This window comes from Ailuropoda melanoleuca, chromosome 15, assembly GCF_002007445.2.
Source record: "Ailuropoda melanoleuca isolate Jingjing chromosome 15, ASM200744v2, whole genome shotgun sequence".
Lineage (NCBI taxonomy): Eukaryota > Metazoa > Chordata > Mammalia > Carnivora > Ursidae > Ailuropoda > Ailuropoda melanoleuca.
Genome location: NC_048232.1, coordinates 2,800,136 through 2,823,183, shown reverse-complemented (window position 1 = coordinate 2,823,183; position 23,048 = coordinate 2,800,136). Strand labels below are relative to the sequence as shown.

Sequence of the window (23,048 nt, the reverse complement as noted above, 5' to 3'; positions counted from 1 at the left end):
TTAATTTTTGTTACAATCATCGTGGTATTTTTAAATACAGAAACTGAGATCGTAATAAAATGTTACTTTTGATGTAGAGTTCGTAGGGTAACGTGCTGTGGATGTCACGTTCTTGGTTGCAGTACATCGCCTCCTGCTGGAATCATGACGGGGACCCCGTGGAGCTCCTGAAGCTGGGGAGGCAGGTGGCTCGGTTCAGGCAGTGCCTCAAGGAAAATCCACAGTTTTTGCAAGAAAAAGTAAAACAGTATTTTAAGGTAAGGAGATTGGAGAATTTATATGAATAAGTGACATAATTTCTTAATTATTAATTAATGCTTGTATTAACAAATTTAATTCATTCTGATGCAAGTTGGCTTTTTATATGGATATGTGAGTTTGCCTTTTATATATGAAATATTTATTATGCACGTGTTGTATTAACAAAAACATCTGTAGGCATTTTCTGTTTTGTTGAAAAAGAGATTATACTATTTACTCCTCAATTTTTTGGAAAGTTTTGATAAGAATTATTCACTTGTCATTAAAAGATAGGTAGAATTCACCCATGAAAAAATACACTCATCCTAGGGTTTCTTCATTGGGAGTGTTTTGCTTTTTTTTTTTTTTTTTTGTTCAGTGTCTTCATGAGTTACTGATCTCTTCAGAGTTTTCTATTTCCTCACCTTTCAGTCCTGGAAGGTGGTGTGGTTTTAGGGGTTTGTTCATCTAGGTTATCCAGGTTGCTGTGCAGTTGTTCCGAGTATCCCCTTGCGCTTATTTCTGTACTGTCTGTGCTGTTGTGCCCTTTTCCAAGTCTGAGTTTAGTCAAACCTCCTTTTTTTCTTAGTATATCTGAAGGTTTGGCCCTTTTGTTGATCTGTTCGAAAAAGTCTGATCTGTGACCTAATTTTTATGGTTTTCTTTGTTCTGCTAGCTTTGGGTTTGGCTTGATCTCACTTTTCTTTATAGTGAGGGTGTGGAGATGGGTTACTCATGGATCTTTGTTTTTTTAATGTACAAGTTAACTGTGTGCGTGTCAGTCTTCTTGCTGGTGTTCTGGGATCCTGTAGTTTTCAGTATGTTCTGTTTACAGCTTCATTTGTCTCACGGTATTTTCTAAGACCCCCTGTTATTTACTCTTTAACCTACTGGTTGTTTAAAAATGTGTTGTGTCACTTGCGTGTATTTGTTGGTTTTCCAGTTTTCCTTCTGCAGGCATTCCTTGGAGATAGTGTGTGTGTGGTTCCAGACCACCTCAATAAAGCAAATACTGCAATAAAGCGAGTCAAATGAATGTTTTGGTTTCCCAATGCAGATAAAAGTTGTGTTTACACTACACTGTAGTCTGTTAAGTGTGCAATAGCATATGTCTAAAAAAAAAATGTACACATCTTATTTTAAAAATACTGCTAAAATATACCAATCGTCTGAGCTTTCAGTGAGTGGTAATATTTGCTGCCGTGGGGTCTGGCCTCGATGTCGATGACTGCGGACTGATAGGGGGTGGTTGCTGAAGATGGGTGTGGCTGTGGCTATTCCATAAAATAAGACACAGACGAAGTTTGCCACAGTGACTGACTTTTCCTTTCATGAACGATTTCTCTGTGGCAGGTGGTGCTGTTTGATAGCATTTTACGCACAGTAGAACTTTTTTCAAGATTAGAGCCAGTCTTTTCAAACCTACCACTGCTTTATCCACTGAGTTCCTGTAATCTTCTAAAGATTTTTATTTATTTTAGAGGGAGAGCTTGCACGTGAGAGAGCAGGAGGGAGGGGCAGAGGGAGAGTGAGAGAGGGAATCCCAAGCCGACTCCGTGCTGAGCATGGGGCCCAACGTGGGGCTCGATCCCCCAACCCCGAGACCACAACCCAATTGCTGGATCATAAGTAAGGTGGTTCTCTCTTTTTTTTTTTTTTTAAGATTTTATTTATTTGAGAGAGAGAGCGCGCAAGCACGAGCAGGGGGAGGGGCAGAAGGAGAGGGAGAAGCAGACTCCCCAGTGAGCAGGGAGCATGATATGGGGCTCAATCCCAGGACCCTGGGATCATGACCTGAGCCGAGGGCAGTCGCTTAACTGACTGAGCCACCCAGGCGCCCCTATTTTTAATCTTTGAGGAACCTCCACACTGTTTTCCACAGTGGCTGTACCAATTTGCATTCCCAGCAACAGTGAGTGAGGGTTCCTTTTCCTGCACATCCTCGCCAATACCTGTTGTTTCTTGTGTTGTTTATTTTAGCCATTCTGACAGGTGTGAGGTGGTATCTCATTGTGGTTTGACTTGCGTTTCCCTGATGACAAGTGATATTGAACATCTTTTCATGTGTCTGTTGGCCATCTGGATGTCTTTGGAGAAATATCTGTTCATGGTTATTTTTATGCCAGTACGATACTGTTTTAATTATTATGGCTTTGTAATATAGCTTGAAGTCTGGAGTTGTGATGCCTCCCATTTTGTTTTTCAAGATTGCTTTGGCTATTTGGGGTCTTTTGTGTCTCTATCTCTGTCGAATAAATAAATAAAATCTTTAAAAAAAGAAAAAAGATTATAACTTACAAGGCTTTACCACAGGTAAAAATCGGCTCTGTTGTGCTGTGTACCATTACGGACACGGGGCTTAGGTTTGGCACTTGACCTGCCATCTCTCTGTTACTCCAAGTTACTTGGTATAAAATTTATACTGTAGTCCGATTTTCTTTCCTCCCTGTAGTATTACAAATGGATGAGCAGAGTATGTGTGTGTGTGTTAAAATGAATGAGAGAAGCACATTAAATCTAACATTTTTACGTTAGGTGGACATCTAATTCATCTTCATAATTTACAAAATGCTGAATGAAAAATTTAGTTCTAATCTTCAGAAGTTAGTACTCTAAAGAAGATTAAAGATTACATTATTATTTTTGATTTAGAATAAAGTCAAAGATTTATAATGTTAAAACTTGTACAAGTAAGGTGTAAAGAAAATGTTGAATGTCGATATGTTTCCGGTTTAGACATAGTACCCGTAACGGTAAGCATCCCAATAGTGAGAACCCCAGCGCGTGTGAATGAAACAGTTACTGCATGGAGGCCGGGGTGTCCTGTACCTAAGGGGCTTTCTGCAGGACCACCTTTGAGGGATGCTGTTTTGTCATCGCTATTCAAAACGGGTGGGCACCTCCTGCCCCAGAGCGGGGTGCTGGAGGCTGGGCAGCGTGCTGGGTGCAGTGAGATCCTGTTTCAACTTGGCCTTTGTTGCTGTGCCTGTTGCAGAATAACCCTCACAAGCTGACTTTGTCAATGACACCTGATGACAAGTATCCTGAGAAACAAGCACAGATGGAGACAGAAAAATTAAAGCAAAAGGTCAACTCTCTTTCCCCGAAAGAGAAGCAGCAGATCTATGAAAAAGGTCAGATGTTTCATTTTGTCCTAACTCCCTAGCCTTCACCCGAACCCAGTGAACTTTGTAAAATGAGTGGATGGTTGGAGGCAAGTATCATTTCAGCTAACAGATATTTATTGGGCACCAGCAAAGGTCAACCCTGGATGTGATGGCTTTATCCCCAGTAGGATTGCCCTTATTCTCAGGAGATTGATCCTGTAATTCAGCAGGCAAGCACGAGTCATAGGAAAGAGGTGCACTAGTCCCCCCATCACACCTTCATGGTCTCTGGTTTCAGTTGCCCATGGTCAGCTGTGGTCTGCAAGCAGATGGCGCTCCTGCCGGTCTGTCGTCAGAAGGACAGAGGTAGCCTCCTGCTGCGCCACAGTGCCTGCGTCCCCAGCTCATTTCATCTCCCCACGGAGGCATTCTGTCACCTCCCATCACCACAAGAGATTTATTTTTTTAACGATTTTATTTATTTATCAGAGCAAGAGAGCACGAGCAGGGGCTGCAGCAGGCAGAGGGAGAAGCAGGCTCCCTGCTGAGCAGGGAGCTAGATGCAGGACTCGATCCCAGGACCCTGGGATCACGACCTGAGCTGATGGCAGACGCTTAACCGACTGAGTCACCCAGGTGCCCCACAACAAGAGATTTTGAGAGTGAGACAGAGGCTTTTATGACAGTTTATTGTGGTCAGTGTTCTGTGTTATCATTAGTTGTTGTTGCTCTTGCTGTGGCGAATTTATACAAGTTGAACTTGATTATAGGTAAGTGTGTGTAGGGTTTGATACTATCCGTGGTTTCAGGCATTCCCTGGGGCTTTGGGAACTTTCTCCCCCCAGATAAGGGGGGACTACTATAGCTTCATAAGGTCTATTCATTTTACAAATTTTATAAGTACTTGCTATATTTACCAGGGGCTGTAATATGCCACTAAAATGTGTGTTATGTTGCGATCTATAGTTAATTGCTAAGTGAGCCCTGTATACAGTATGAATTTGAGTTCGGAAGAGGGTGGTCTCGGTTTGGGATGAAGGCCTTGTGCTGGGCATGAGGCCCTGCTCGGGTCTGGGTGGTGTGGGTGACGACAGAGGCAGTTACATAATTCCTGATTGTCTAAACACACACTGGTGCTTGGGCCAGTGGTCTACTGCAGAGCATTTGCCCAAGAGAAACAAAAGTTGTGTCCACAAAAACTCGAATGAACCCACATTTCCATCGACATGGTATATCTATACTGTGAAATACCAGTCAGCCACAGAGAGGAGCAAAATACTGATACACTCAGTATCGATGAGTCTCAGAAGCGTTGTGCTCCGTGAAATCAGCAGGCACAAAATACCTTCTCTGAGTCCATTTATATGAAACTATAGAAATAGTAAAACTGTGCTAACAGAAGGCAAGTGAGGGCAGGGGTCACCTGCAGGGGTCCAGGAGGGAACTTTCTGGGAGATGGAAATGTTCTATATCGCGATGTGATGATTACATTACTTTTTGCGTTTGTCAGAATTCATTGGATTATATCTTTAGAACTGTGGATTTTGTCATATGTAAGTTATATATTAACAAAATCTACCAGAATAGGTACACAGGACACACAGACACCACCTACGCCACCAAAGTGGCAGCTGGCCGGGCTTACGCGAGGGGTGTAATAGGGCTGTCCGGCGGTGGGAAGTACGTGACACTACATTTCAGAGGGTTCAGTCTCGTCGCGGCAGAGCTGAGTCCAGCAAGGAACCTTGTACTCTCTCTCCGAGTTCCTGTGTTGCATACAGCTGTTCTAAGCTCTTCATACATTTAATAGCTAATCGTGAGTCACGTAATCGCGTAATAATCACTTCTGGTGCGGGAGTGCCAGTGGACAAGTCCTGTCTTCCTTTTTTAACTTGAGATACTGATGGCTTCCTGGCCTTTTGGCCAAGGTCAACCGTAGTATCCGTTCTGATACGTTTGGCATCTGACGTGTTCTCTGTTGGAGCAGTTACTAAGTGGATGGAAGGAAGGAAGGAAGTAGAGAGGTCATGGTATGTGACGTGAGGTTCAGGTGTGTAGGGCTCTGAGGGGACACCTGTGCGGTGCAGCGATCGCAGCGCACCTCGCTGACATCTGTCACCAGTTGCAGTTTATTTTTCTTGCATTGGGAACTCCTGAAATCTACTCTTAGCAACTTTTAAATAGGCAACACACCACAGTTACCCAGAATCACCAACGCTCTGTGTTGCATCCCACGACTTCGGTAAGTTTGTACCTTTTGACCCCTTCAGCCATTCCTCCCACCCCAGCCACCAGCCTCCGGCACCCACCAGCCTGCTGTGTCTGTGAGCTTGGTGTGGGGTTTTTGGTGCCGCATGTGAGTGAGTTCCTACGGTATTTGTCTTTCTCCGTCTGACTCATCTCACTTAGCATAATGCCCTCTATACTGCCGTAAATGGCAAGATTTCACTCCTTTTCTATGGCTGAGTAGTAATCCATCGTGTATATGCAGCATCTTAATCCGTCCGTGCGCACTTCGGTTGTGCTCACTTCTTGGCTTTTGTGAGCAACACTGTAACGAACATGGAGGTACAGTTACTTTTTCAAGTTAGAGTTTTTGTTTGCTTTGGATCAATGCCCAGAGGCAGAATTGCTGGATCATATAGTAGTTCTAGGTTTGATTTTTTTTTTGAGGAACGTCCGTCCTGTTCTCCAGAGTGGCTGCTCCAGCTTGCATTCCTACCAGCTCTGCAAGGGGGGTCCCCTTTCTCCACATCCTCACCAACGCTTACTTCTTGTCTTTCTGACTGAGGCCGTTCTGATGCGGAGAGGTGGTATCTCATGATGGTTTTGATTTGCATTTCCCTGTTGATGAGTGATGCAGAGCGCTTGTCGTGTTCTCGTCGGCCATCGGTATGTCTCCTCTAGGAAAATGACTGTTCAAGTCCTCTGCCCATTTTTAATCAGATTATTTGGGCTTTTTTGATGTTGAATTGTATACGTTCTTTTATATTTCTGGACGTTAGCCCCTTATCAGATGCGGCCTGCCAGTATTTTCTCCCATTCTGTAGACTGCCTTTCATCATGCTGATGGTTCCCTTTGCTGTGCACACGCTTCTGGTTTGATGTAGTCTCACCCATTTTCCATTTTTGATTAAAACCCTTTGTAGCACAGAACATAATCCCAGGCCTAAGCAGCAGATCGTACATTCCCTGAGTTGTCAGATTCTTGGCCTGGCCATGGAGGTGTGCTTGGTTCTGAGAAAGCCCTTGTAGTCTGGTCCACACCCACATGTGAGTGGATGGAAGCCCATGTTACAAAAACGTGTTTTATTTTACAGATCACCACAGAGTTCCATTAGGTAGGAGGCTGTGCTAGGCCATTTAAGGAGTATTTCAGGTCAGTAAGTCTCAGCTGTGGACTCCGGTGTGAGCAGTCTGTGAATCAGTTTAATCTGTAGCTAGCCGCCAGTGAAGACAGTGGGAATGGGAAATGAATTTATGAACTTCGAGCAGGCCTCCAGTTTGGGGTATCTCTGTGGAACCGGTCACGTGCTGTTGGGAAGGGTTGTAGCCCCTGCCGTCCGGAGCTTGTTACCTGGCTGAGGAGAAGCTTCCGACCCCCGGGGGCATTGGGAGAGGAGCGGCAGACGTCAGGGTGGGGGTGCTGCACAGGCTGAGGGGTGGGCCCTGCAGCTGCTCTCGGAACTGGATGCGGGCAGAGGCAGGAGGCAGCCTTCTGGGGTCCAGCACACAGACCCGGGAGGTGTGGAGGGGCAGGAGGGGCAGGGCTCCATCAACAGTTGCTGGAGGAAACACCCGGGTGAGGGTAGGCCCGGGACGTCTGCGGGAATTCGCAGGGAGCCTGTGCCTCAGTGTCTCCTGGAGCGAGTGCCGTGGGCCGGCCCCACGGGGCTGACGGAGGGCGGCTCAGCCACCTATTTGATGCAGCAGTCCCTGGCCCCGTGCAGGGCTGCTCCGAAGGTCTCCCGAGCGGACAGGGACTGGGGACCTCAGGGAGGCGCACCCGGAGGCCAGTTCAGCCCAGCTCCTCAGACTGCCGTGGGAAGTGAAGCTGCCGTGTGTGTTGGATGCAACTCTAAACTGGCATCTTCACCCGGGTACCATTCAGTGCTGTTGCCAGGCGCACGCGCTGAGCCTTTGCGGTTCCCTCCCTGACGGGCTGGGCTGTTCTGTGTCTCCAGGAAGGAGGGGTCTCTCCCCTCTTACAGATGGGTGAGGGCTCAGGCCCCGAAAAGCTGTGCTTGAGATTTCTAGAATTTGTGAACTTTACGTGATGGCACAAGCGTGGTGTTGAGGTTAGTGCAGGTGAAATAAGAACAGACAAGTACAGAAGTTACTGGATGTCAATCCAGCAAGAAATGGGTTGAAAACCCTGAAAACAGTGGGTTGAATGTTCAAGGATTCAGTATAAAATGTGGGGGTGGAGGGGAGACTGCTTGAGCAAACCTCCCCCCGGCAAAGTAGTTCTTTTCCAGCGTGGAGAGGAGAGTTCGGGAAAGCGCGGTCTCCTGAGCAGGCTCCCCGGGCTCGGGAAGCGGTTTGCTGGGCAGCGGCGGGAGCTGTAAGACCGCGGTGTGGGCGGCGGGCCGGCCGGTTGTCCGTGGGAGCTGCCGCGAGCAGGTGCAGACGGCCGGCAGCGTCAGCCCTTCAGTGGCTGTCCTGAGCGTGTCACCCCGTGTGTCTCTAGGCTTAGAACTACAGACTCAGCAGAGCCGACCTCAGGACGCCTCCTGTCTGCCAGCCCTGAAGGTGTCGGACATCGAGCGCACCGTGCCGCTCACGGAGTTGGAGGTGGCCCTGGCAGGTCAGTCCCGGGGCCCCGTGTCCACAGGAGAAGGCGCTACGCGTGGACATTTTCCGTGGAGTGTCTCCCTGCCCTCTTGTAGGCTTGCTCTTCACATGTCGTGTTGGTGGGTTTTCCCGCGTGGTGACGACAGACTTCCCCGTGCAGGGACCTTGGTGCTTCCCTGGCGGCGGCGCTCACAGGGCAGTGCGGAGCGCTGCTTCCACGGTTGCAGGAGGCTCTGGCTCACGCAGGGGCTGGATGGAGAGCAGCCCCTGGCCCAGCCTTGCCCTGTCGGGAGTCACGGAGAGCGGGCGGGCACTGCCAGCTCCTCCCTGGCCCGGCCTGCTCCGCGGTTCTTGGGGGGGCGTGTGACACGCACGGCAGAGCAGCGGGGGTCCATCAGGTGCTGGAGTCCGTCCTGGGCATGCTGTGCCCAGGGAGTCCAGACCACCCACCGCACTCCTGCTGGGCCGTCTTGCTTCCCCTTTCCTAGGGCTCCTCCGTTCACCACAGCTGGTGCGTGGGGGTGCATGCATGAATGAGACTTTTGTTTCTGGACGTGGAAAGTGGGGTTAGCATCCCGCTTATGTTTTAGTCTCCCCCAGTTTTGTTTTATCAGTGTCGTTCATTAAGTGTTGATGAAGAGGAGGAGAGAGGGTAAACGGCAGGTTGTGAGTCGAAGCCCTGCTCCCTCTGCTGGGTTACGGCACCGTGCTGGTGCTGGAGGGACGAGAGCATGAGGCAGGTGCCCCTGAGGGACTCGGGGCCCTGGAGGCCGTGGGATGCCAGATGCCCGGTGGATCGTCAGACCTCGGGGTGGGGGGACAGGACTTGTTGGGGAAGGGGTGGTGGCATTTGAGATGGGTGAGAGTAGGGTTGGGTGTTGCAGGCGGGAGTGGTCACCCACGTGACAGCGTGGAGGGCTGCATGAAGGGGGTGGAGGTGGGGAGAGGCGGGCTCGGCCAGCTCAAGTGCCAGGGCAGCCTCAGAGCCCGAGAAATGCTGCTTCTGTCCCAGCCCTTCCAAAGGCGTGGGTTACTTCGATGTTGGCTATTTCAGTGTTCACCATAAACGGGTAGTAGTCTTTGCTGATAAAAAGTTTAAGCACTAAGCACCAGCACTTTAAAAATACTAAACAGTGATTCCACAATGCAGAAGTTAGCGGCCTTTTGCTTCTGCAGCTGGCGAGACCCCCGTGCAGTACTGTGCGCAGCCCACCAACGGCGTGGTGTACTTCAGAGCCTTTGCCAGCCTGCACACCCTGCCTGAGGAGCTCTGGCCCTACGTCCCGCTCTTCTGCAGCGTCCTCACCAAGTAAGGCACTCACGTCATGTAATCGGCGCATCTGCACAGTTTGTCTCTCGAGTTTTCTGTATATGGAGCTCTTTTGTTTTGGTGCATCAACAGTCACTTTTCAGCGCACTGTTCTTATTAAAGTGTGTAAGTAAAACGTGTAATACATTTGTTAAGAATTTTTCCTACAAAAGCTGATACATCTATCTCAACAACTTATTGTGCCTTTTAAAACTATGAGAATGATTGGTTTTTAATCAGAAAATGTAAGTAATTAAATCTGCCGTGTAGGCACGGGGTAACCTTGAGAGGCCGTGTCGTGTGCCCTCTTCACCGAGCTAACTAGCATCGCCAGGACTCTTGTAAAGCCGGTGTTTGGGTCAGTGTGAGCACGCAGGGGGGTACACGCGGCCCACCTCCCTGTTCATCTGCTGGGTCTCTGTGGTGGACGGTGGCAGGCCGAGTGGCAGGCAGTCTGAGCCCCGGAGTTTCCTTTCCCACATGCCCAGACGGCAAGGGGAAAGAGCCTCTGTAGGGAGTAGTCTGGCCGCCCTATGTGCCACACGCACAGCCTTCCTGGTGCAGGCCCCGGGGGGCATGGGTCCTGTGCGCCCTGGCAGGCCTCAGAGGAAGACCCCTCAGACCTTCTCCCTCTTCTCTGCCCTCTAGGGCTCCCCCTGCTGGTCCTTCTGCGGCACAGCCGTTTCAGGGGGACCTCACGAGGGTCGCTGTGGCCTGTGTTACTTCTTATACTGGGAACAGGATGTTTCTTGGAAAAGCATCACCCACCTGAAATGACTTCTGCTTTTCCTGAAAGTTCAAAAAGCTCTCCTTTCTGAGCGTGATCATTTGGGCAGATGCCATCCGCGCCAGGATGTTTTAGAGGAAAGGAAAGCACAGGGAACATGGGGAGGCCTGGCGAGCGTGGCCCTGCAGGAGCAGAGCGCAGGGTTCCGGGAGCGCCGGGCAGCGGCTGCGTCTGCGCACATGGCCTGGACGCCGCCCGGTGACCTCCCGGAGGCGTCGGCGTCCGCCTGGACCGGCGCACAGCGGCACTCTGGTGGTGGTCGCGGTGTGGAGGTTGCGGCCCCGGCGGTGACGCAGGCAGCTCATGGCTGCCAGGGATGCGGCCAGGACCGCGCTGGCAGTTGGGGAACCCTCCTTTGCTGTTGGCAGGCTGGGCTGCGGCCTTATGGACTACAGGGAGCAGGCGCAGCAGATCGAGCTGAAAACGGGGGGCATGGCCGCGACTCCCCACGTGCTGCCTGACGACGCGCACCTGGACACGTACGAGCAGGTAGCGTTGTGCCTCCGCGTCTCGGCCGCTCCAGGGCGGGCCTCCAGCATCTCTTTTTAACCTCCTAAGTAATTTCCTTTCTTTCTTTCATGATTCAGGGTGTACTTTTTTCATCTTTGTGCCTCGATAGGAACCTACCAGACATGATGCATCTGTGGAGTGAAATTTTCAACAGGTGACTACTTAGACCTGATCCTGGGGCGAGATCACAGGGCTGAGTCTGAGGTTCTGTAAAAGGCAGAGTTTTTACTCATTTCTGGGTTGTTGGGTTTGGAGCTTAATTTTAGTTGGAACTCCTGAGAGTATTGACAGCACCTGAAAAACGTACATTTAGTTAATTTTCCAGGATATTGGAAGGGTATGGGTGGGTCTCCAGGAACTTAACACATTTTTCTTTTTACAAAGCCCGCGCTTTGAGGAAGAACAACACTTCAGAGTGTTGGTCAAGATGTCCGCTCAAGAGCTGTCCAACGGGATCCCAGACTCAGGGCATCTCTATGCATCTGTCAGGGCGAGCAGGACCCTGACGCCCGCAGGGGACCTGCAGGANGATGTGGGGCTCGATCCCATAAACGCCGGGATCACGCCCTGAGCCGAAGGCAGACGCTTAACCGCTGTGCCACCCAGGCGCCCCAACACATTTTTCTTTTTACAAAGCCCGCGCTTTGAAGAAGAACAACACTTCAGAGTGTTGGTCAAGATGTCCGCTCAAGAGCTGTCCAACGGGATCCCAGACTCAGGGCATCTCTACGCATCTGTCAGGGCGAGCAGGACCCTGACGCCCGCAGGGGACCTGCAGGAGACCTTCAGTGGGATGGATCAGGTGACAGGCCGCGTCTTCCAGAGCTGGTGACAGCTTATATCCCAGAAAAGCTAACTTGAGCTGACCAGATTTTATAGGGGAAGATTCTTTGCATTCATCCTCCTCTTCCCAGCCCACCCATCCCCTGGCCGATTCCCGAGTCGAGGCCGTCTGGTCCAGACCAGGGAAGAGTGTCTGTGGTCACCCCCTGCCTAGGGGTCCATCTCTAGGTGTCGGTTTCTCTGGCTCAGGTGAGGCTGATGAAGGGGATTGCAGACATGACAGACATCAGGCCAGTGCTGAGCAAGCTCCCGCGCATCCAGAAACACGTGCTGCACTGCGACAACTTGAGGTAGCGTCCGGCCCGCCGCCCTGCGCTGTGTCTGCACAGGCATCTCCTCGTCCTTCCCCCTTCCCTAAGTAGTTTTTAGAATCTTCTCACTTAAAGCTGTAGTTACATGAACTGTGTTCAGAGAGAGCGTTTGGGGTAGGTCATAGAATTCATTCTAGACCTCACATGTTCTCATCATCAAGAAATCGTTTTTTATGGGAAAAAATGTTTTAAGTTTAATAAATGTTGTGGAAAGTGGAAAAGAAAGCAAGCTAATTTAATCCTAGAACTGCAAAGTAGATTTCTTGCAAGTGTTCAGTTATGTTGGTTCCAGAAGTAAATTGCAAGACAGGAAAGGTTAACTTGCTTAAGAGCAGAGTAAAAATGCAGAGTTTCTCATGAGAACAGTTCCCTGATGATAAGAGAAAAACATCTGATATCGGACACACACAGTCAGCCTTAAGCCCTCAGGGTTGTGAGTGCAAATGACACGGTCAGATGACTGACGGTGTATTTTCGGCATCTCACCAGCAAGGACACAGGTTTAGATTAGCCTGTAGTACCTTGTCGAGACCCCCACTGTCTTCCTGGGTCAGTTCTTGGGAATCCACGACCCTCTGGGACGGCAGCACTCGCTTCCATTGCCTGGGCCACTAACGCCCCTTGCAGCCATGGTGTCCTTGGCACCGTAACCACTCGGACCTTCTGTCTCCTTCTCCGTAAGACACTGCTGTGTAGGTGTATGCAAAGAATAAACGACGGTTTCCAGAGTAGTTGGTGTAGTGCCTGGAGTGTAGTTAGCGTTAATATGATGGTACCTGTTAATTAAACTAAATTCAGGAGTGAGGGCCAGAAGGAAAGACAGACACTGTCCGTAGTCTGTGCCATTCAAGTAACTTGCACATGACAGCAGTATTTGTGATTCTGCGGAATTCAGAAGAGTTACATACAAATATGTTTTTGGGAGCACGGGAATTCTTTGCTTAAACTTTTCCACTTTAACGACCAGTCACATTTTCAAATCGTTGATTTCTCTTCTACACAGTAGTGTAGGTTTTCTGCCTTCAGATAACGTGAGTCCGAGGGCATGGTTGGCAGATGTGTGGTCTGTGTTCTCCACGGTGCTGAGCGTCACAAGTGCGCTCCTGGCGTCCAGATGGCCATGCCCCGGCTCTGGCACGGACCCGATGGCAAAGCCTTTTCGGGAACTTGTATTACTTCTGTATTGGCTGTTTCTTTGTATCAAATCATGTTCGAAAGTATTACAAAGAAGTGGGTGTAGTGGTCCCCTCTTTGTGTTATTCGTGCAGAATTACCGAATTAGTAAGACTGTTTGGTTTTTGTAACTATGCTGTCCTAGGTATCTGTGATCTTTAAACAGGTGCTCCATGAATGCTACGCCCCAGCAGATGTCTCTGGCAGAAAAAGCAGTAGAAAAGTTCATCAGAAACCTCGGTCGGAGTGAGACGGAACGGAAGCCGGTGCGCCCGTACGTGGTTGAGGTGAGCCCGTGCTCACGGGGCGGCAGCCACAGCAGGCGTGGGTCCCAGTGTCTCCGTTGGCCCCTTTCATTCCCACAACTGTCCAATGCGTGGGTACAGTGCCCCCGAGGCCCCCATGGCACGTGAGGAACCGGAGTACAGCGGGGGAGTAGCTTGCCCAGTGTTAGTTAAGCCGGGCAGGAAGTGAATTCATACCCTCCGGTCCTGTGTGTGTTCTCTTGGTGTCACTTGAGCTTGCGGTGAGCGCCCCCCTGCGGAAGAGCCGAGGGTTTGAGATCCGCTAGGTGAGCGTGAGAACGGTCCGGGCCGGGAAACCTGGGACGGGGCGCCCAGCGCACAGCTCGTTCACCAGGTTGTACCTAGCACAGGCCATCTGGTTCCATGACTGTACAGAGCAGGTTTCATTAGCTCACCAGAACAGTCCAGAAACCTCCTGGAGAAGGGGGACAGTCCGTAGACTGTGCAGAGAGACCAGTCCTGCTCTCTTCTCCCTGATGTTCGTGCGCCTGTGACCCTGTCGGGTAGACCAGGCCCGTCTTCCCAGTGAGTGGAGGCCCTGGCAAGGTAGCCTGCTCCTGCTTCTCCCTGACCATCTGGAAATCCATACAGAAATCCCATTTGATTCAAACGGTGTTACTGAAAACACGTAAGCACATGTGCCTCGACACTTTTTATTTGGCCATGAGTTTTCTAGACCATACCTTAGCTACGTAAGATGCGTTTGCAATTTTTCTCATTTCCCTTGGAAACATTTTCAGAAACCTGCACCCAGTGGATCCAGTGGAAGCACCCACCTTAGTGGCCCCCAAGTCATAAGGAAGCTGATCACGGTAAGTGAACACAGTCCCTGTCCCCTTGGAAAGAGCAGTTTCCCATCTTTGCCCTGTCAAGTGTGGGGCGGCCAGTGCCTCCCTTGCTGCCCCCCCGCCCCCCCGCAGGGAGGGGTGCAGCAGGCCCTGGGCCTGTCTGGGGCCCTCGTGCTCTCCGTGTCATCCCGGCGCTGTCAGGCAGACTGCCGAGTCCGCAGTGTCCCTCTCAGCTGGGGACTGTTTGCCTTTCTCCCTGCTCTGCTTTGGTGGTGATGGCTTTTGGTTTGGTTCATCAGAGGATGGTGATTTGACGTATTTCTGGGGGAAAAATGCAAAGATGAGGTCATATAGTCACTTACGGATGGAAACCATGTAGGAGGAAATGTTTCTAATTGAGGAACTACATTTTTGAAGCCTCCCGTTAGGGTTTAGGAGTATTTCGTTATAAAGCGAGCGCCTGTGTGGAATGACGTGATTGTCGGTGCCTTGCCCTTAGCCATGAACGCATGGGGCGGGGGGGCCCTCGGGAGAAGCCAACACAGCCTGCCTGTGCCCCTCAGGACCCCACCTTCAAACCGTGCCAGATGAAGACACACTTCCTGCTTCCGTTCCCAGTGAACTACGTGGGCGAATGCATCAGGACTGCCCCCTACGCAGACCCGGACCACGCCAGGTGTGTGGCCAGGGGCGGACAGGGCTCTCCAGGAAGGGGATGGGAGGGCAGGGACGGCTGGTGGGCACGCAGGGCCCAGATGTGCAGGGCTGCTGCTGGGTTCAAGGGAAAGGACCTTTCCGTGTGGGAAGGAGAATCCCAGGATGGATTGTGTCCATGTTCCTAGGAAACGAACATGTGTTTGGTATGCTGAGCCCTCCAGACTAGGGATACGTGTCTATTAAACCAATTTAAAGCACGGAGAGGTTATAAGAAGTACCCTCGGTAGTAGGGGTATCGATTTTTTTTTCCCCGTTTCTTTGTATTTTATAGTTTTCCAGCAGTGACTTTGTGTTCCTTATGTAATACAGAATATTCAAAAACATGTGGTGGACAGGGGCATCTGGGGGGCGCAGTCGTTAAGCGTCTCCCTTTGGCTCAGGGCGTGATCCCGGCATTCTGGGATCGAGCCCCACATCAGGCTCCTCTGCTGGGAGCCTGCTTCTTCCTCTCCCACTCCCCCTGCTTGTGTTCCCTCTCTCGCTGGCTGTCTCTCTCTCAAATAAAATCTTAAAAATAAATAAATAAAAAAATAAAACGTGGTGGTTAAGCCCCCCAGGCCCTGCTGGGGAAGGGGGAGGCCTGTCTTCACAGGTCTGGCACCACAAACCCACGGTATGAGCAGCTCCCCCACCACCATCTTCCGGGGACACCTGTCAGCGGGGAGCAAGTAGGGCCCCACTCTGTCCTGTGAAGGTACTTGCTAGAACGTTCCGTTTCTTCTCCAGGGCATCCGCCGTAACTGCACTTCCATTCTAAGGGTAGGATTCAGAAGTTCACTCTGTTGGCGTGTGTTTTCTTAGGGAGGATTCCTACAGAAATCTAAGAGCTCTGTTTCGGTAGAGTCACACATGCACACACAAGTGGGGGGATTTAAAGAAAGGATGGTTTGTGCATTTGCCTGAGCAATAAAATTTAGTAACGTGTTCCTTTGATCAGATTGTCAGTGTCCCTGTGTGCTGTAGCTGGAGAGGGGGGGCCTGGACCTGTCCGAGGGACCTTTGCGTCCCTCTCACCACCTCTCCCCCCAACCCTGGTTTTAAGATTTATCTCACATTTTTCTCATGTTTGTTCTCATTCATTAGCAAAGGGGAGACCATAGTGTATCTTACCGCATTTTTGTTTTCACCTAATCCAGAACGACAGCGAGTACCTAACTAAATTACATCCAGTACTTCCCTGCCAGGCCTACGGTTTCTAACTTGTGTTTTTTAATCATTCATTTCAGTCTTAAGATCCTTGCACGTTTGATGACTGCCAAATTCTTGCATACAGAAATTCGAGAGAAGGGTGGTGCTTACGGTGGAGGCGCCAAACTCAGCCGCGATGGGGTGTTCACGCTCTACTCATACCGGTGAGTCTACGCGCCCCGTGCCCCGGCTCCGCTGAGCATCCGTGGGTCACTGTCTCACACGTCGGGACCAGCCTTTGAAGAAGTGTCTCCCCTAGTTTCTGGCTTTTCCGGCACAGCCCCACACCCAGCGACATCCGCTACGTTGTCCGCGTCTGGGAGCAGCGCTACGTAACGGGGAACTTCGGCCTAAATACACCCGTTACCAAACACCCAGATTCCGTTACAGAGGAGACAAGTCAAGGGCTTTCTGGGCTTGCATCCAGCACAGAGGCCCAGCGTGGGGGCCGGGCGCTCGTGGTCACGGCCCCTGACTCTTCTCGCCCCTCTTCTTTAGAAAGCTTCCGAGGACACGGAGTATTTAGAATCTGGGCAGGGTGGGTTTGCTACCCCTCTAGTGCAGGGTCTCTGCTCCCGCCTCGCCGCGTCCCAGGACACTTGGAGGCCGTGCGTGCGCCCGCGGGAGCCCGCTTGTACAGAAGGACAGGGGCGCTGCTGTGACCCTGCCCTCGGTGCCTGCTGCCGGGGACGCGTGCTGCTGTGCAGAGCCGGATGCGAGGGCATCGAGCTCTCAGGCCCCTTTATGGGGAGTGACTCATCTATTCCGGGTGTGTCTTAAGGAAGTGAGGGGTTTAACTCGACCGTTCTTAGCGTCTATACGTTGAGTCGTCTTCCCTGGCCCCCAGATGGCCTCTCTTCGTGAAATCAGCCGCACCTCGTGATCTGGTGGTGACATAGGTCAGCGTGTGTCTCTCTGGTCTCCTAGGGATCCACGTTCCACGGAGACACTGCAGTCTTTCTTGAAGGCTGTGGACTGGGCGAAGGCTGGGAGGTTCACAGAGCAGGACATTGATGAAGCGAAGCTTTCCGTTTTCTCCGTCGTGGATGCCCCTGTGGCTCCTTCAGACAGAGGTATGTGGCATAAACGCCACAGTTCCCCTCCCGTGCTTGTCATCGGGTGCCTCTCCCAGCTTCCTGCACGGCGCATAGACGTCCCCCTTGGGCCGGAGCTTCTCGGTGTTGGCCACTCGCAGAGGGGGGCATCCTGTCCTCTCAGAGCTTGAGTGATCTGAGGCCCGAGTCTGGGGGCGGAAGCCACTCTGACTTGGCCTCCACTCCCGAGAGGAGAGGTTTGGTGGGAATGTGAAGGTCAACAGTGTGACCTCTGGTGGAAGTGTATCCCTCGCGTGCCGCCCCCGCCCGCTGTCCTGAGTGAGCGTGTTCACGGTCAGGGCTGGACCACTTCCTGTGTGGCCTCTCGGACGAGATGAAGCAGGTGCACCGCGAGCAGCTCTTCGCCGTCAGCCGGGAGGATCTCATCCACGTGAGCAACAAGTATGTACCACGTGGCCTAGTGGTCAGAACCGCACCCCGCCCCGCCGTGGCGCCCCCGGCTCCCGCTGTGGGAAACAGCGCTGACCTGTCCCCGCCTGCCTTCCAGGTACCTCGGCCTCGGGAAGAGCACACACGGCCTGGCTCTGCTTGGACCGGAGAACGCAGACATCGCCAAGGACCCGTCGTGGATAGTGAGATAGCGAGGAATTCTGACTCCGCTCAGGAGCTCAGCTGACCTACGGGCACGTGGGGCTCTTCAGCATGAAGCCTGAGCTGAGTTAGTGTGAAAGGGGAGGAAAGTTACCCCCCGCCCCCGGTTCGCTCGTGAAGAACCTGGATAATCGCGTGTGAACTGCTAGAGCTGCACAGAATTTTAAAAAATAGATGATATAAATGCTTATTTTATCTTCCTAATTCTGGAGCATTTCTTTTAAAGACTTAAAAATAAAAGACCACTCTGCCCTGACCTACTTGTGCTTTAGTATTTTAAGTGACACTTTGCTAGAGCGTAGTTATTGGGGCCTTTATTAAAAAACAAGTGAACAAAGGTGGCTTGATTCGTAAAACCAGTGTGCTCACACCACGGACCCGTGGAACAGTCTGGAACAGATGGGCGGCCTGACGGATTATAAGCGCATTAAGCTTCTCCCGTGGTCTCTACGGGAGGGAGCGTCTGTCCCCTTACGTATCTCCCACAGAAGGCACACTCGTGCTGGCTCTTCCCCAACCACGGCACCCTCGGTTCCTGAACAGACCTTGGACGTGACCCTCCAGCCGTCTGTACGTCTCAGGCGACAGAAGAGGCGGAAACACTGCTCACTTAGATGCAGGTTCCCTGGCTCCCTTCCCTCAGGGAGACCAGGCTCTTGGTCCCGCCAGACGCAGTGCCATGCTTCCCTGGTAGGAAAGCCTTGGCGTCGTGTGCGCGGACCTTGTTCTTAACACACACGTTGCTGGTTTCTGGTTTTAATTCTACACCTGGCATCACTCAGGAGTGGGGTCACCTCACCTGGTGTCCTGGGTCCCGGTCCAGGGCCGACACTGCACACTCGGCAAGTCACACCTCTGCTGTGTGTGAGAGCGGGGCCTTGGTCCTGGCCTCGTTCGCCGATGCCAGTAAAAGTACTGTCAATCCCTGCCCACAAAACTGCCAGAAAAACCTTTACAGTTGCCCACGGACCCTGAGGATTTAAACGCCTACCTAAAAAAACAGACCACCACAGCTGAAGTTGAGCAAAGCATTTAATTCTACTGGCTACGCACGTCTGAAAGCAGGACACAGTACGAGACACAGCGGACACTCGTGCTGGAGTCTTAGGGTCCCACGGGATGAAGGACACAGGACGGGGGCTCTGTGACTAGGTATTGATGTCAACAGTACTCGCATAAAAGTGCCGATAAATAACTTAAGTGTTACAAAAACGGGAGGTAAACGGAAGTCCGAAGCGGTGCTAGCCGGGGCGGGTCCGGCGGCGTCTAGATGGCGGCGGGCTCCTCGTGGCCTCGGTGGTGCACGGGCTCCAGCTGGTGGGAGTCGGGGACCTCGTAGCTGGCCTCGTACTTGGCCAGGATCTTCATGAGCGGCCGCAGCTTCAGCCACCACTGCTCTTTGGGGATCCTGTGCCTGCGGACGGGAGGAAGCGGCCGTCAGGCCCGCCGGGTCCCGGGGGACGGGCGTCGGGGAGGCGGGGCTGAAGCAGCTCGGCGTGATCAAGCACTGTTCCTAACTTACGTGGAACCGTTCTCTCTGTGTTTCTAGAAATCTTGCCCTGTTTCTAAAACGCTTGTGTTTCCTCAGGTGTGCTAACGGGTTAGGGACCGTAACTCCAGCAGCAGCGCCCTTCCGCCCTGTCTGGCACTGAGGTGTAGACCCACGAGGCTTATATACTCACTCGAAGTCTGTTTCCTTCCTCAGCTGTGCCACAGGCTGGAAAAGAAGGTTTCTTTTGCTTATTCCCAGCACGCAAATGGAATCATCACTCATAAATCTTTTTCCTGTAAAAGAGAGAAAAAGTGATGTCAGAACAAATCATCGGCCACGTTGAAGACGGGAGGAAAGGTGACGGAGAAAAGGAGGTTTGCCGACGGCAGGGAGCAGAATCCTGGGGGGCGGAGAAGAACTCAGATGGCCTGGGCAGGAGGCAAGGCGCCCGCGTGCTCCAGGGCCTGCGGACGAGGTGGGGAACGAGTCCCGGGCACCACCGCACGACGGCTTCCTTGGGGGCTGTTGGCTCTGGTACTGCTGAGCGCCCGCAGGGCTGGAGCAGGGGAGGGCAGGGACGAGGCGGCGCCTGGGTCACCGTGCGGCCCCGCACGCTGCACACTCACCCCGAGAGGGGCCGGTTTACCTGCACTTAGCGACTGGCCCCCAGAGCTAAGGAAGGCAGGCGCGTGCTTCTCGGCGGTGGTGAGGCGGGGCCTCACCGATGACTGCAGTGGGAACCCGGCTTCCTCTGCGGAAAGAGCCGGCTCCGGTGAGACGGCACTGGGGGGCGAGGCCCCGGGGTGCACATACGGGGAGGCCTCAAGGTAAGGAGATGAGCATCCTCGGGTGAAGTGGGAAAAAACCCCAAAGTAGAAACGGAAGCAAAGCCAGAGTCCGTTCTTTGAAGACTGAAGTTAGGTTGGATCTATTTGCCTTGTTTTTTAAATCAAAGGTTGGAAATAAAAATGATACAGATCCAGTCAGACTGGTCAGGAAAATGGGGGTGAGGTCAGGTGTCTGCAGTAAAGGGGGTTACAAGTGCCATGGGCACCAGAAAATGTTCTAGAAAATAGAACTTATAAAACTGATTATAGAGCTGCTCTGCTATTTCTGTAAACTTAGGGGACTCCACAGTCAGCTCTCCCCACAAAGGAAGCAGGAGGCTCTATGGTATCCGAGGGGAACCCCCACCCCCAAACACCTAGACTTCGTACAAAGCCAGAACAAGCTCGCGCCCCACACCTGGCAGCGACAGGACACGTGGGGGAAGCGGCTGGAGCCCAGCCATCACGAGACTGTCCAGGAGCCCGCGCGTGGTGGGGGGTGCGCTCCAGGACGCAAGGCTGGGCTTGACGGCAGCTGACCACTTAGAGCAGATCCGCATGCCCACCTCAGTCCGTGCAACGGTGTACACGGGTGTCTCCCGCTTTTACGGAAGACCTGCGCTGGGACCTGTTTTCACTAACAGAAAGAAATCCAAAGAGGCATATAAAGTAGCCTTTCACAAAAAAAGGCTAAAAGCCCAGAGAGCATTCAGCTGGGTTTTGCAGTGAGGTCACGGAGGCCACGAGAGTGGCGCCACCCAGCGCCGTCCCCTGGAACTGCATGCGGCATCTGCACATCCAGCCACCTGAGGGGTGCCTGTGAGCCCCCTGTGTTTACCTTGATTAATTTCGTGCATCCGTTAGCAATGTGTGTGTCCTAAGTGATTTTGGGAGGTCTGGGGATGCTCAGAAATTCTTCTGTATTAAACTGCTTATGCCATTTTGACTTATTAAATGGTTTCATAAGATAGCAAAGGAAACCCAAAATATCCTTTCAGGATCCAAACAATACATAACAACCATCAGCACCAAGATCCCAAGCTCATCACAGACCTACAGCAGCTGTGAACTGCGGAAAGACCTCAGTGAAATAATAAGACTTGGGAGCACTGAAAGCTTTCCCTGCTGCTATCAGGGCTGAGGCTGGCACAGTTCTCACTCCATCTCCTCAGAGTTTCTCTGGAGCAACACACACCCGCAAGTAGCAAGGAAAAGTGACAAGGTTGTATACAGATGGTCCTATGTCCACGGAGGTGAAAAACAAAACATATCCACAAATAATTACTAGAATTCAGAGTGTGTAGAAAGTTGTGGATCGCAAACTCTGTTTACAAAAGTTGTATTTCTGTATGCCAGCAATAAGTAAAAAAAATTCCGTTTACAATAATATTTTCTAAAATATCGAGTCAAGAATAAACTTAGCAAAAGATATCACAATATCTTTATGCTTTCATGAGATAAGGAAAGGCCTAAATATATGGAGATGCAGTGTTCATGAATTAGTATATATTTTTAAAATGTCAGTTCCTTCCCCAAATGAGGTATTGATTAAATGTAATTCCCTCAAAACATCCAGCAGAGGTTTTGGTGGACGTGACAGTCTGATTCTATCTCTGTGACGGCGCAAAGGCCCAAGAACAGTGGAAACTGGAAGAAGTCGGGGTAGAGGGGCCTCACCTTTCCAGCTATCAGAAATCATCTGTAAAGTTGGAATACTGGCCAGGATCGATAACTGAATACCAACCGCAAGCCCACTAACCCAGAGGTCGTCCGGCTAAGTTCACAGATTACCTGGTCTGTGCCGGAGATTAAAGGCCGCTCCCTAAATGGTACCAAGTAAGTGATTATGCACGTGAAATGAGACTTGGACTCACACCAAGTGGATCAGAGAAGTAAATGCCGACATGTTTCAGCAACAGAGCTCAAACCACAGAGGAAAAGGTAAACGGTCTTCTGAAAGATGGAGGAGAGATGCCTTACACAAAATGACAAGCCCCATGTGACAGCCCGGTCTGCAGCATGGGATGGGCAGAACATGAAATAGAAGAATTTCCTAGAATATAAAGTAGAAGTTTCTGTAAAGTCATCAAAATGCTTTCAAATCTACACAGTGATATTAAAGCAAAAAATAAAGAGTCAATAAGGAAAGCGTCACCAAGCAGTAGAAAAGTAGGCAAAATAACGGAAGAGCTCACGGAAGCAGCGGGACCCTGAGTAAGCACAGCGGAAGCCGGCTTTCCCTTCTCACTTTGGAGTTTTCGCCTCAAAGCCACAGGGAAACTGCCCCTGTCACAGCAATAGCCCGACAGGGACGGGCCCCGTGTCACCTGGACAGGAGGAAGGAGACCGCACGGCCCGCGGGTGAGCCTGGGGCTGGGGACGCCGGGAGGTGGGTAAGGGTCAGGAACCCCAGCCGGGCGCACACCAATGCGGAGCACCTGAGACCCCGACAAAGGGAGATGCACGCTGTCGGCTTCCGTTCACGTAACCACACGCACCAGCTAGAGCACGGCAGTCCGCGGAGCTGTCCCCAGGGCTGCAGAACTATGCGGGAGCAGAAGGATTCTGCAGTTCTGAGGCCACCTCTGGTGGGGAGGGAGGGACACATGTGGGAAGGACACGCTGGGTTTGGAAGGACCAAGCCGTCCAGACACCTGCCAGTTCCTGCTTTTCTACGAAAAGAAGGGTCACGAACGAATCCCTAAGTCTTAGATGTCCTAAGTCAGGGCCAGTTCAGAGTGTGCCATGTGGCCAGCTAGGGTCCTGCTGGGGGAGCCCGGTGTATGGGCAGCATCCTCATTCCAGGACGTCGCTGAACGACCGGAGCGCTTCCCGCCACCAACAAGTAGAAGCAAAGCACTGCCTTTTAGGAGTCCCTCCGAATGACAGCCTTGAAAGTCCCGTAGCAACTGCAGAGCGAGGCCAACCCGCGCATCGCCTGCGGCTTCAGA

At 51.7% G+C, this 23,048-nt stretch overlaps 2 protein-coding genes across 3 annotated transcripts in view; one reads left to right on the top strand and one right to left on the bottom strand.

Annotated features, from left to right (window-relative positions):
• Positions 1-17,982, top strand: part of PITRM1 (pitrilysin metallopeptidase 1) — a 41,541-nt gene extending 23,559 nt beyond the window's left edge. The window contains exons 6-20 of one of the 2 annotated variants that reach the window (XM_034644087.1): positions 123-257; positions 3,236-3,374; positions 8,038-8,154; positions 9,318-9,450; positions 10,606-10,726; positions 10,825-10,901; positions 11,384-11,549; positions 11,780-11,880; positions 13,241-13,361; positions 14,120-14,191; positions 14,731-14,843; positions 16,111-16,236; positions 17,000-17,145; positions 17,466-17,568; positions 17,675-17,982. In XM_034644087.1, the coding sequence (XP_034499978.1) occupies positions 123-257; positions 3,236-3,374; positions 8,038-8,154; positions 9,318-9,450; positions 10,606-10,726; positions 10,825-10,901; positions 11,384-11,549; positions 11,780-11,880; positions 13,241-13,361; positions 14,120-14,191; positions 14,731-14,843; positions 16,111-16,236; positions 17,000-17,145; positions 17,466-17,568; positions 17,675-17,768 (1,764 nt within the window). In that variant the 3' untranslated portion in view covers positions 17,769-17,982. The remainder of the gene's footprint in view (positions 1-122; positions 258-3,235; positions 3,375-8,037; positions 8,155-9,317; positions 9,451-10,605; positions 10,727-10,824; positions 10,902-11,383; positions 11,550-11,779; positions 11,881-13,240; positions 13,362-14,119; positions 14,192-14,730; positions 14,844-16,110; positions 16,237-16,999; positions 17,146-17,465; positions 17,569-17,674) is intronic. The other variant, XM_034644088.1, reaches the window with a different exon arrangement.
• An 810-nt stretch (positions 17,983-18,792) lies between these two features.
• The window catches only part of PFKP (phosphofructokinase, platelet), a 76,300-nt gene continuing 72,044 nt past the window's right edge, over positions 18,793-23,048 (bottom strand). Inside the window, 2 exon segments of the mRNA XM_034644089.1 lie at positions 18,793-19,192; positions 19,461-19,563. Coding sequence (XP_034499980.1) covers positions 19,045-19,192; positions 19,461-19,563 — 251 coding nt within the window. The 3' untranslated portion in view covers positions 18,793-19,044.